Source organism: Neoarius graeffei, chromosome 1 (assembly GCF_027579695.1).
Source record: "Neoarius graeffei isolate fNeoGra1 chromosome 1, fNeoGra1.pri, whole genome shotgun sequence".
Classification (NCBI taxonomy): domain Eukaryota; kingdom Metazoa; phylum Chordata; class Actinopteri; order Siluriformes; family Ariidae; genus Neoarius; species Neoarius graeffei.
The window spans coordinates 78352120-78365441 of record NC_083569.1 but is presented as its reverse complement, the minus strand read 5'-3'; the positions used below and the strand labels follow the sequence as shown (position 1 = coordinate 78365441).

Here is a 13322-nt window from a genome sequence, read left to right as displayed (position 1 = left end):
CAGTATTTAAGGCCGAGGTCACGGTATTTCACCATACGGACCGACCTTAAGCTGGTAAATAACATTTATTTTTTTCTTTACCAAATTCTAACAGAAAACGAGAGCGCCCGAAAGGGAAAACCGAGCCGAGCCGCCATTTTGAATCCTCATTCACGGCTGTAATGCAAATGGCTTCCTCCTCGGTATACAAGTGCACTTCCATGGCAGGAAAAAAAAAAGCTACATTTTGCCGCCTGTGTAGTCCCCTATTTATACAAAATTGAGTCATTCAGGATTCAGCCATGTTTTTGCTCGGCGTTAGCAAATTAGAGGTTTTTAGCTTTCTCCTGAAATGTTTTCTTTTATTTCTTCTTCCTCAGGGTAGTAAAACTCACTTTCGCTGTGAACACTGTCGTTATCGCCATCCATGCTGTAAAATTAATGCTATTCTCCTGAGAAATGCTGGCAAAAATTTATAAGATTTTTAATAATCTCATAAATAAATATTATTAAAAAAAAAGATAAATGTTGACAAAAAATGCTACTATGTTTGTTGCTGTTGTGAACGAGCAAGTCGCAAGAGGTCTGTAACCGGGGTCCATAACTGGGGTCGCCAGCCAATCAGAGCGCAGGATTTGATATAAAAATGGACCATGAAAAAATAATGCAAATAATTTTTTTAATATATATTTTTTAAATAATCACCTGTGTATTTATACTAGAACAATTATCCGCCTCAGGCTCAGGAAATATCGGTGAAAATTAACATTGACTTCCTCTCAGTTATTATTCACCGATATTCACTAATAATTGTTAAGTATTAAGTCAAAGTCCAGAACACGTACGATGGCTTTGCACCAGAGACAGCGCCAGTCCTGCAGCCTTCGCACACTGCCGCATGTCCGATCGCACACCACACACTTGGCGCTGACTGGCAGGTTCCCCTCCAGCCACTGGTGAGGCATGGACACCTAGACACACACACACAGCAGTTCTCATTTATTCACCAGCAAATGCATAATTGCACGAACAAAAACATACGTCTATTCGAAGATATAAACTCACCCCATCTTCATCCTCAATGATGTCATTTCCTATGGATGCCAGAGTGGTCCACTTACAGTTGTTGGTGGATCGGACAGCACAGCGTTTATGAGCTTTAAACTTGCACACTGTAACAAACAAAGAATGGGATAGTGAGAGGTTACATAGAACGAAAGATGCAGAGAACATACAACATACAAGGATGTGTCAATCAACTAGATAAAGAGAACACAGTGGCAGGAGCGTGGTTGTTTTGTGTTGCTGTTTGTGCTGTTGGCTGAATATTAGTTTGCGTGTTTACCTTCACAGGACAAGCCGTGAGAGGTGACTCCAGGCAGCGCCTCCCGGCAGACGTTACAGAATGTAGGGCGAGCATGAGAGCATGCATACCAATTATGCATCCCGGAGAAGTGTTCCATATTAAACTGACTGGCCTGAGATCACACACACACAACATACACTTCACCCCACACACTCATGTACAGTCACATCATCTGTGATAAAAACACATCACACCTATATATCTGGATGTAAGCAAAGCCAGTGTACCTACCACAGTGACAGAAATTCACTCATTCTGAAATACAAATGCTGCACTTCTGACACTCTAACACCACCAACAGAAAGCAGAGTTCATCACCTCTTAGGCCCTGTCCACACGGCAACGGATTCAGGTGAATCTGATAAAATTGTTTATCGTTTCGGCCTGGTGTCCACACGGCACCGGCGTTTTGGGTGCCCCAAAACGAAATCTTTTGAGAACGGGTTCCAGAGTGGAAAAATCTGGCAACGGTGCTGTTGCGAAGTCGTCTGGATGAGTAGAACGGATTTGTTTACGATGATGTCACAACCACATGACTGTCAGTGCTTCACGCTGGGTAGAAGTGTAACGAACTCGATGCGAGTCGTCAACAAATCCTATAACTTGGTTCATGAAACGTGCTTACAAAATATTTTCACTGTGAATATTTATTGTGTAATAGTGCAAAGTGAGAGTGAGTGAGTGAGAGAGAGAGAGTGAGAGAATATCCCTTAGGGCAGAGTCAATCCTGCCAGCAAAAATAGGGAAAAAAAAGGAGCGATCTCACCTCTTCAGATGTTGGTTTAAGTCCGACAATACATTCCTCAAAAAGGGCGTAGAAGAACAAAGTAATCCATCAACGTGTAGCATTCAATTTATTCCGGACCATTAAAGAATTCTGGAGGATATCAGAATGTTGGCGTACCGGCTTCCATCTACCCCCGTTCATTCCTCTCTCTCTCTCCGTCTACCCCCGTTCATTCCTCTTTCCGCATCTCCATTCAAAAAACGAGCACGTGATTTAAAGGGACTATGTCCATAGGATAGGGAGTGAGAAAGTGTGTGCGTGTGACAGGGATAGTCACTGTGCGCATGCGCAGTTATGCGCATGCGTCTACTTCTATTGTTCTGGTGTCTCCGATGGGACCGTCTTACAGCGCACGTAGAGGTGTGGCATGTGTATTGCATCGTTTTCAGCAAGCGTTGCGTTGCCATATGAACCTGATATTTTACTGATCCGTTGCCCATGTGGACGCGATATTTAAAAAAAAAAAATCTCGTTGCCGTTGTCGTGTGGATGTAGCCTTAATCTGTTAACAAGGTCAAAGGTCAAACACTGACCTCATATGTCTCCCATTTCTGTACGGACTTCAGAGCGCTGATCCAATCCTCCATCTCTTTCCTGCTCTCCGCACATAGCATCAACTTACGGAAAGGAGTGATCACCTGAAAACGGGTTAAGGTGAACAGGTGAAAGGGAGCATGCAAGAGAAGCGAAAGTAAATAGTTGAAAGTGGATGTGAAAGCAAGTCAGGGTGAGTCAGCGAAGGCGAGTCAGTGCATGACTGTAAGTAAGTTAAATTCAAAGAAGGGCCATGAAAATAATCAATCAATCTCCCTCAAGATGTTCTACATGCTAAACAATTACAGCCTCTGGAACAAAGAAGGAATGTTGGAGCCCTAACCCTTCTCCACAGGATGTACTATGGAGATGCTCCTACTCTACTAAGGAGCCTTCTCCCAAGACACAAGGAGGTCAATCGAGTGACCCGCCAGTCAATGGCACAGCACTCATCAACACTGGATCCTAAGGATGTTGCCTCATCTACAACTTCCCACCAAAGGTCCTTCCTCCCGTCAACAGTACAGCTGTGGAATAGCCTGCCTGAAGAAATTGTGACTATAAGTGATAGGCAGAAATTCAAATGTGAAGTCAACAACTTCCTCAGTGCTCTCCGTCAGCATTCTGTCAAGTAATTGATGGTCCAGCTGCTAAAGCTGACTGAAGAACAAAGCAGTAAAAATAAATAAATAAATAAATAAAAATGGAGGGACTGAATAAGTACACATGAGTGAGTGAATAGAGTTGACTGCACTGTAAAGCTGCACACTCACCATAAATCTATATACTCACTGTAAAGCTGCACACTCACTGTAAAGCTGTGCACACTTGCTGTAAAGCTATAGACTCACTGTAAAGCTGTACACTCACTGTAAAGCTGTGCACACTTGCTGTAAAGCTATAGACTCACTGTAAAGCTGTACACTCACTGTAAAGCTGTGCACACTTGCTGTAAAGCTGTGCACACTTGCTGTAAAGCTATAGACTCACTGTAAAGCTGCACACTCACTGTAAAGCTGTGCACACTTGCTGTAAAGCTGTACACACTTGCTGTAAAGCTGTAGACTCACTGTAAAGCTGTACACTCACTGTAAAGCTGTGCACACTTGCTGTAAAGCTGTACACACTTGCTGTAAAGCTGTAGACTCACTGTAAAGCTGTACACTCACTGTAAAGCTGTGCACACTTGCTGTAAAGCTGTGCACACTTGCTGTAAAGCTGTGCACACTAGCTGTAAAGCTATAGACTCACTGTAAAGCTGTACACTCACTGTAAAGCTGTGCACACTTGCTGTAAAGCTGTGCACACTTGCTGTAAAGCTGTAGAGTCACTGTAAAGCTGTACACTCACTGTAAAGCTGTGCACACTTGCTGTAAAGCTATAGACTCACTGTAAAGCTGTACACTCACTGTAAAGCTGTGCACACTTGCTGTAAAGCTGTGCACACTAGCTGTAAAGCTATAGACTCACTGTAAAGCTGTACACTTACTGTAAAGCTGTGCGTACTTACTGTAAAGCTGTACACTCGCTGTAAAGCTGTGCACACTCTACAGCTGCGCACACTCGCTGTAAAGCACACTTGCTGTAAAGCTGTATGCACACTCACTGTAAAACTGTAGACTCACTGTAAAGCTGTGTACACTCGTTGTAAAGCTGCACACTCACTGTAAAGCTGTAGACTCACTGTAAAGCTGTGCACACTTGCTGTAAACCTGTAGACTCACTGTAAAGTTGTGCACACTTGCTGTAAAGCTGTGCACACTCACTGTAAAGCTGTGCACACTCGCTGTAAAGCTGTGCACACTCGCTGTAAAGCGGCACACTCACTGTAAAGCTGGGCACACTCACTAAAGCGATGTGTACACTGACTGTAGAGCTGTGTACAGACACTGTAGGGCTGTGTACACATCTGTGTGTACTCTGTAAAGCTGTGTACACATCTGTGTGTACTCTGCTCATGCTGTTGATATAGTCTGTAACAATGTGTGCACATTGTAAAGTTGTGCGTACTCAGCGTAAAGCTATGTATATTGTCTGTGTTTACTTTCTGTAAAATTGAGCGTACTCACTGTAAAGCTGTGCATATTGTCTGTAACAAAGTGTGCATATTGTAAAGCTGTGTGTACTCACTGTAAAGCTGTTGTTTATGTTCTTGGTGCTTGTCTCTGCCACGCTGGCATCAGAAAGGTCAACTTCATCAAAGATAAGGGACTGCAACAAAACAAGGAAGTTACTGGACAATGTCAGACAACCTTTAGAGCTCCATTAAGATAAGAGTTATTTCCGCTATTACCTTTGAGTCCTTGGCATAGTAAAGAGTCCTGCCTCTTAGTTTGAAGTACCTCCTCTTCCATCTCTGAAAGGAGCTGGTCTGCTTTAAGAGGATGCCCTCCTTCACACTCTTCTACAGGGCAAGGGAAAGAAAGAGAAAGTTCACGGTGAGAGACTAACCTATGTGGGTATTGCATGTGAAACTGTGTGAGGAATGTCCAAATAATGTAACATGCCTTAAAGGCATAGCTTATTCAGATTCTCCAGCAGGACAGATGGGAAATTACATTCCGAGTGCAGACACTATGATCTGACAGGTGCTAACTTCGATATAATTATCCCAAATCACACTTAAATGTAAAGTGAAAGAACATGCCTCAAGTCCCCAAGCATCATTCCTGTGGCTGTGCGAAACTTTCACTGTCAGAAGGGAACAAAATTCTTAATGAAGCATGTCACAACTTCATTTCAATACAGCAGTTATTAAGGCAGCATTCTCGAAGGAAAATTATAACCTGTCTGACTGTGTATCTGTGACAGAGCAGGCACAAGCTCTTTTATTTTGCAGCATCTCACTGTTGGAGGAGCAACGTCTCTGTTTTCATTTGAATAAGGCATCTCATAAAATGTGTACCCATGGACAAAACACAATACAACACAACACAACACACTTAATCCTGTCTCATTGGTAGATCAGTTTCAGGACGCCTAAAATAACATGGCTTTCTATTAGACCGACTCCTCTTTTAAAAGAGTTAACATAACGTGTTTAACTTTTGATTGGCAGTGTATATTAGACAGAATGCATAAACTGAGACACACACACACACTATATGACGTCAGATGATGACTCAGAGTCCTGAGTGACGCACTAAACTCCTGTAATCTTTACACTTCCTCCTCTGTCCTCTTTGCCCTCTCCGTCTGTGTCCTCATTCCCATCTCTCTCCCCTATTTTCATTCTTTCAAACATGTCCCCCTCCTTCGCATCCTCCTCTCTATGTTTCCTCTGATCCACAATGTCCTTCACGGTCCTGAAATATAAAATCCAACAAATTTTATTCCTTCCAATTGTGTTTCATTGCTTTCTATAGTCCTGGGTAATGAAGGATCTCAGTGGCGCACGTTTGAAATTTTAATTTGGTCTCTACATGTGTTTGTGGGGGTGAGTGTAACAGAAAAGATGAAGGCGTCACCGTCGTCTGCTGTCACGGTGAACATGTGAGTAGATTGTTAAACCGTTGCAGTTAATCTGAGCTAGCGGGACTTCCTTGGAAATGCACAGAACATGGGTATGAGCAATTGTTCCAGGAAGCAAGAGTCAGTGTGAAGCTTTAGCTTTCAGCTTTTTATTCATCTTTTATCATAAGATTCACAAGCGTGAAAGTGATAGAGAGGACAATGAGCAAGAGAAAATGACAGACCTAGAGACAAAAAAAAAGTCATAAAGACATAATTATGCTCTCGAAGCACAGCTCACACAGGAAATCAACTCAAAGGCAGTAAAGTGCTAAGAAACAAAACATTATAACAACCATGTTCCTGCAGCCAGGACTAATCATTACGCATCTGTTAAACATATCTTTTTGCTTTAAATGATGTACGTTTAGCTAAAATCTATTTTTGAAATCTACAGTGGTGCTTGAAAGTTTGTGAACCCTTTAGAATTTTCTATAGTTCTGCATAAATATGACCTAAAACATCATCAGATTTTCACACATGTCCTAAAAGTAGATAAAGAGAACGCAGTTAAACAAATGAGACAAAAAATATTATACTTGGTCATTTATTTATTGAGGAAAATGATCCAGTATTACATATTTGTGAGTGGCAAAAGTATGTGAACCTTTGCTTTCAGTATCTGGTGTGACCCCCTTGTGCAGCAATAACTGCAACTAAACATTTCCGGTAACTGTTGATCAGTCCTGCACACCGGCTTGGAGGAATTTTAGCCCATTCCTCCGTACAGAACAGCTTCAACTCTGGGATGTTGGTGGGTTTCCTCACATGAACTGCTCGCTTCAGGTCCTTCCGCAACATTTCGATTGGATTAAGGTCAGGACTTTGACTTGGCCATTCCAAAACATTAACTTTATTCTTCTTTAACCATTCTTTGGTAGAATGACTTGTGTGCTTAGGGTCGTTGTCTTGCTGCATGACCCACCTTCTCTTGAGATTCAGCTCATGGACAGATGTCCTGACATTTTCCTTTAGAATTCGTTGGTATAATTCGGAATTCATTGTTCCATCAATGATGGCAAGCCGTCCTGGCCCAGATGCAGCAAAACAGGCCCAAACCATGATACTACCACCACCATGTTTCACAGATGGGATAAGATTCTTATGCTGGAATGCAGCGTTTTCCTTTCTCCAAACATAACGCTTCTCGTTTAAACCAAAAAGTTCTGTTTTGATCTCATCCGTCCACAAAACATTTTTCCAATAGCCTTCTGGCTTGACTGCATGATCTTTAGCAAACTGCAGACGAGCAGCAATGTTCTTTTTGGAGAGCAGTGGCTTTCTCCTTGCAACCCTGCCATGCACACCATTGTTGTTCAGTGTTCTCCTGATAGTGGAGTCATGAACATGAACATTAGCCAAATGTGAGAGAGGCCTTCAGTTGCTTAGAAGTTACCCTGGGGTCCTTTGTGACCTCGCCGACTATTACACGCCTTGCTCTTGGCGTGATCTTTGTTGGTCGACCACTCCTGGGGAGGGGAACAATGGTCTTGAATTTCCTCCATTTGTACACAATCTGTCTGACTCTGGATTGGTGGAGTCCAAACTCTTTAGAGATGGTTTTGTATCCTTTTCCAGCCGGATGAGCATCAACAACACTTTTTCCGAGGTCCTCAGAAATCTCCTTTGTTCGTGCCATGATACACTTCCACAAACATATGTTGTGAAGATCAGACTTTGATAGATCCCTGTTCTTTAAATACAACAGGGTGCCCACTCACACCTGATTGTCATCCCATTGATTGAAAACACCTGACTCTAATTTCACCTTCAAATTAACTGCTAATCCTAGAGGTTCACATACTTTTGCCACTCACAGATATGTAATATTGGATCATTTTCCTCAATAAATAAATGACCAAGTATAATATTTTTGTCTCATTTGTTTAACTGGGTTCCCTTTATCTACTTTTAGGACTTGTGTGAAAATCTGATGATGTTTTAGGTCATATTTATGCAGAACTATAGAAAATTCTAAAGGGTTCACAAACTTTCAAGCACCACACATACACATATCTCATTATCTCTAGCTGCTTTATCCTGTTCTACAGGGTCGCAGGCAAGCTGGAGCCTATCCCAGCTGACTACGGGCGAAAGGCGGGGTACACCCTGGACAAGTCGCCAGGTCATCACAGGGCCGACACATAGACACAGACAACCATTCACACTCGCATTCACACCTACGGTCAATTTAGAGTCACCAGTTAACCTAACCTGCATGTCTTTGGACTGTGGGGGAAACCGGAGCACCCGGAGGAAACCCACGCGGACACGGGGAGAACATGCAAACTCCGCACAGAAAGGCCCTCGCCGGCCACGGGGCTCGAACCCGGACCTTCTTGCTGTGAGGCGACAGCGCTAACCACTACACCACCGTGCCGCCCCTGTGTGTGTGTGTGTGTGTGTGTGTGTGTGTGTGTGTCTATATATATATACACACACACACACATACACACACGGGGCGGCACGGTCGTGTAGTGGTTAGCGCTGTCGCCTCACAGCAAGAAGGTCCTGGGTTCGAGCCCCGGGGCCGGCGAGGGCCTTTCTGTGCGGAGTTTGCATGTTCTCCCCGTGTCCGCGTGGGTTTCCTCCGGGTGCTCCGGTTTCCCCCACAGTCCAAAGACATGCAGGTTAGGTTAACTGGTGACTCTAAATTGAGCGTAGGTGTGAATGCGAGTGTGAATGGTTGTCTGTGTCTATGTGTCGGCCCTGTGATGACCTGGCGACTTGTCCAGGGTGTACCCCGCCTTTCGCCCGTAGTCAGCTGGGATAGGCTCCAGCTTGCCTGCGACCCTGTAGAAGGATAAAGCAGCTAGAGATAATGAGATGAGATGAGAGACATACACACACACACACAGGGTTAGTCAAAATTATGTTAACACTTAAATGGTAGAAACCATTTATTCACAAAACATACATCATATGTGTAAGATGATTTACAGGACGGTCTCAACCTGTTCACCATTGTATTCAACACACAAAGACCAACGAGCAACAGTACCATTTAAAGCCTGGACACACATTTCGCGGCGAATAGATGATACCACAGTCCTTATTCTGTCCTTGAGGTCATTGATATGATTAACTTTCCTGCTATACACGCCCCATACCCCTTCACCATACCCCATAACCAGAAATCACAGGACATCAAATCAGGGGAGTGTGGAGGCCACGGCAATGGTCCACCATGACCTATCCATCGACATGGAAATGTGTGGTCGAGATAAGCACGAACAGTACGGCCAAAATGCAGTGGTGCGCCATCCTGTTGGAAACACCAATTGGCCAAAATGACAATCGGATCTGTAGTGGAAGTTCATCAATGGCGTACTGCTGCACCATCTGTAAGTAGACGTCTGACATCTTTGTTGGGGTGTCAAAAAAGTAGGGCCCAATTACACCAGCAGCGGTCACGGCGTATCACACATTCAGGAGAAAAATAATCCATTAGCGTTAACATCAGTTTGACTAACCCTGTAAATCATACAGCACTGTGCAAAAGTCTTAGGCACATGTAAAGAAATGTTGCAGACCAAAAATGGCTAAAAAATAATGAAATTAAATGTTTCAACATGAAAAAAATACCATAAACAGTAAGCAGTAAGCCATAATAAATGAAACAAAGTCAATTTGGTGTGACGACTCTTTGCTTAAAAAAAAAATGGTAGTCTCAGGTACAGTGAGTGCAGTTTTATAAGGAAGTGAGCTGTAGGTTTTAGTGAGCATCTTACAGAACCAGCCACAGTTCTTCTGGACACTTTGTCACACTCGCTTCTTCATTTTGCACCAAAACCCAGCAGCCTTCATTATGTTTTCTTTTTTAATCTGAAAAGTGCTCTCTTATGTAATGTGCTGCTCAGATACAAACTTTTTTTCCTGCAACATTTAATTTTGTGCTGGAAAATGAACGTTTGAACTTTAACATGTTTTTGTACTGACTCGATAATGTACAAGTCATAAAACAGAAATCTATAACAAAGTTTGTATGGAAAAAAAGGGTGCCTGAGGCTTTTGCACAGTACTGTATATATAATGTTAAAAGTTAAACATGTTATTTCCTTTTGGTTCAGATTTGCATGTTTTTGCCTGCACTCAACTGCTAGTAAGCTAGCTTAGCAAACAGGTTTTCCTTGCAAAAATGGATTAACTCGGCTGAGATGTTAATAGCCTCTGCTTAGGTACTACAGGAGATGTGGCACAGTTGTGTAAAACATCTCATTCATCTCATCTCATTATCTCTAGCCGCTTTATCCTGTTCTGCAGGGTCACAGGCAAGCTGGAGCCTATCCCGGCTGACTGTGGGCGAAAGGCGGGGTACACCCTGGACAAGTCGCCAGGTCATCACAGGGCTGACACATAGACACAGACAACCATTCACACCTACGGTCAATTTAGAGTCACCAGTTAACCTAACCTGCATGTCTTTGGACTGTGGGGGAAACCGGAGCACCCGGAGGAAACCCACGCGGACACGGGGAGAACATGCAAACTCCACACAGAAAGGCCCTCGCCGGCCCTGGGGCTCGAACCCGGACCTTCTTGCTGTGAGGCGACAGCGTTAACCACTACACCACCGTGCCGCCCCTGTGTAAAACATAATGATAGTAATTTGTGTTCACTGTAAGAATATTTTGCCAATTGAATTACTTGTAATTACTAAGGGCAACAGAACATTGGAACAAACATGTCATTCCTTGTAATACTGAACAGGTCATTTCCTATTTGTTTAAACAGTGACTGAGGTGCTGTGGGTGTGCCTCTTCCCCACCACCCCAATCCCAAATTTACAACTAAACCTACACTACTGGAAGTAAGTACTGTAATATGTCCCAGACAGACACCTGATTCATTTCCCTTTTTGGTGGATTTGTCCATCATGTACATACACTATACTAATCGTTCATATATTCTGTTGAATGCTGTTGATCGAGTGTCACACCTCTCCTGATCAAGGTTCCCTACACAATCACCACAAACCAATCATCTAAGGATCATGCGCTGATAAATCTATATCACTCTTATCTGTCAGTTACCATGGTAACACCAATGAGCTGCCTGCAAATACAGTTGTCAGTTATTTAATCAGTGGACAAGGGAAAGGGTGGGACAAAGAGCATAAGAAACACGTTATATTTCAACAATGAAAAAAAACCTATGACTGTGTATTAGGTGTGGACTGATCTATATATCAGAATGTATGTCTTTACATTGCCAAATATCAAAGACTGATGAAGAGGTCATAAAAATATACCTGAAACATTGCAGAAACAGTCCCGTTTTCAGGTCTATACTACAACAAAACAGTGCTGGAGATCCTAGTCCTGCTACAGTTCTTGGACCGAACTGCATACTGGATTCTTATTATATAGGGGAAGCCATGGCCTAATGGTTAGAGAACCAAAAGGTCACCAGTTTGATTCCCTGAACCAGCAGGAATGGCTGAAGTGCCCTTGAGCAAGGAACCTAACCCCCAACTGCTCCCCAGCCTGCTCTGGGTATGTTGTACGTCGCTTTGGATAAGAGTGTCCGCTAAATGCCTGTAACATAATATAATGTATTATACGGAGCAGCCATGGCCTAAAGGTTAGAGAAGCAGTCTTGGGCCCAAAAGGTTGCTGGTTCGATTCCCTGGACTAGCAGGAATGGCTGAAACACCCTTGAGCAAGGAACCTAACCCCCAACTGCTCCCCAGGCTGCTCCGGGTATGTTGTACGTCGCTCTGGATAAGAGTGTCTGCTAAATGCCTGTAACATAGCATAATATAATGTAATGTTATTATACGGGGCAGCCATGGCCTAAAGGTTAGAGAAGCAGCCTTGGGTCCAAAATGTCGCCGGTTTGATTCCCTGGCAGGAAAAATGTGGGGGGAGTGAATGAACAGCACTTTCCCCTTCCTTTGTGTGCATGGCTAAAGTGCCCTTGAGCAAGGAACCTAACCCCCCACTGCTGTACAGTATGTAATGTGTGTGTGCTCCTTGCTCAAATGTGTGCATGTGTGTTCACTGCTTCAGATGGGTTAAATGCAGAGGAGGAATTTCGCTGGGTTCTCGTGTACATATGACAAATAATGGTTTATCTTTATTATTCACAGGATTAAAAAATAAGTTTTTGGGTTTTTTTTTTTCAGTGCAGGAATGTACCGAGCTGAAATCTTTGCACCTGTCTGGTCGGTATGACTTTATTTTGATCGCTTGGATTGTGTGATAAGAGTTTTGCTTGACCTTGGTATGCAATGTTTGATGAAGTGTACTTTCTGTGCTTTTCGCAACTGCAGAGAGGGTTGACTGACCTGAGCACAGCAGCATTCCACACTGGGAATAAGGCGTGTAGCGAAATCTCACACTCGAGTCCATTTAGCGATTGCCCTTTAGTACAAAATGGCAGCTCTGCAAATATTTCCCAAGCATGAATACCTTTCAAGTGCTTTTAATATCCATTTTCTCTCTGATTTCATTAAAGGTGCTTTCAAATGTCTGGGGAAACTTGCTGCGGCCGAATTCTGGCAAAAAGACAAAAAAAAAAAAAAAAAGGAGGGCTTTTTTTTGTATAACAAACAATCACTTCACTCTGTAATCGGATATCGGCTGTCTGCGATGCTCCTGTTGCAGTTGAATCCCAACACGTATGCAGCATTTAGTCGGTTTGAATTGAACCCTGATGTGTTTAATTCCAAACTGGTCCGAGTTTGCCTGTGAGAGATTGATCACCCAGGTCCCATTTGATTGCAGCGAGGACTTGGTTCGATCGTGCCTGAAAGTGCACTGGAACTGTATGCGGTTTAAGGATCTACTCATGACGCATTTCAATGAGATCAGTGAGTGTGCTTCGAGTTACATTTCCCCTGATGCTGATAGACCCTGAGCTCATGCTAATGTGCAGAGACACGGAGCTCATGTTAATGTCCCTGGACATGGAGCTACGCCATGTTTGGCTGACAGGAACATCACACACATTTCTGGGCCTAATGCAAATGCCATCTCTGTGGGTTCTGAAGGGTCACATGGATTGAAAATGTGTGTATTTTTAAGTCCATATGCCTGGGGGAACTCTAGAAACTCTGGATAGTCAGTCAGTTCCACACTTCCCTCCACAGTGATGCCCTCGCTGACTAAATCTGAATTACACTTGGGCTATAGGCTTGGTGTT

General features: G+C 43.4%; 1 protein-coding gene across 4 annotated transcripts in view; it reads right to left on the bottom strand.

Moving 5' to 3' along the window:
* Positions 1 to 13322, bottom strand: part of si:dkey-172j4.3 (diacylglycerol kinase eta) — a 203018-nt gene that overhangs the window by 45384 nt on the left and 144312 nt on the right. For all 4 annotated transcript variants that reach the window (XM_060930951.1, XM_060931009.1, XM_060931094.1 and 1 more), the window contains 6 exons: positions 4960 to 5070; positions 4797 to 4877; positions 2666 to 2770; positions 1325 to 1457; positions 1045 to 1151; positions 825 to 950 (listed from right to left, as the gene is read on the bottom strand). In XM_060930951.1, coding sequence (XP_060786934.1) covers positions 825 to 950; positions 1045 to 1151; positions 1325 to 1457; positions 2666 to 2770; positions 4797 to 4877; positions 4960 to 5070 — 663 coding nt within the window. The remainder of the gene's footprint in view (positions 1 to 824; positions 951 to 1044; positions 1152 to 1324; positions 1458 to 2665; positions 2771 to 4796; positions 4878 to 4959; positions 5071 to 13322) is intronic.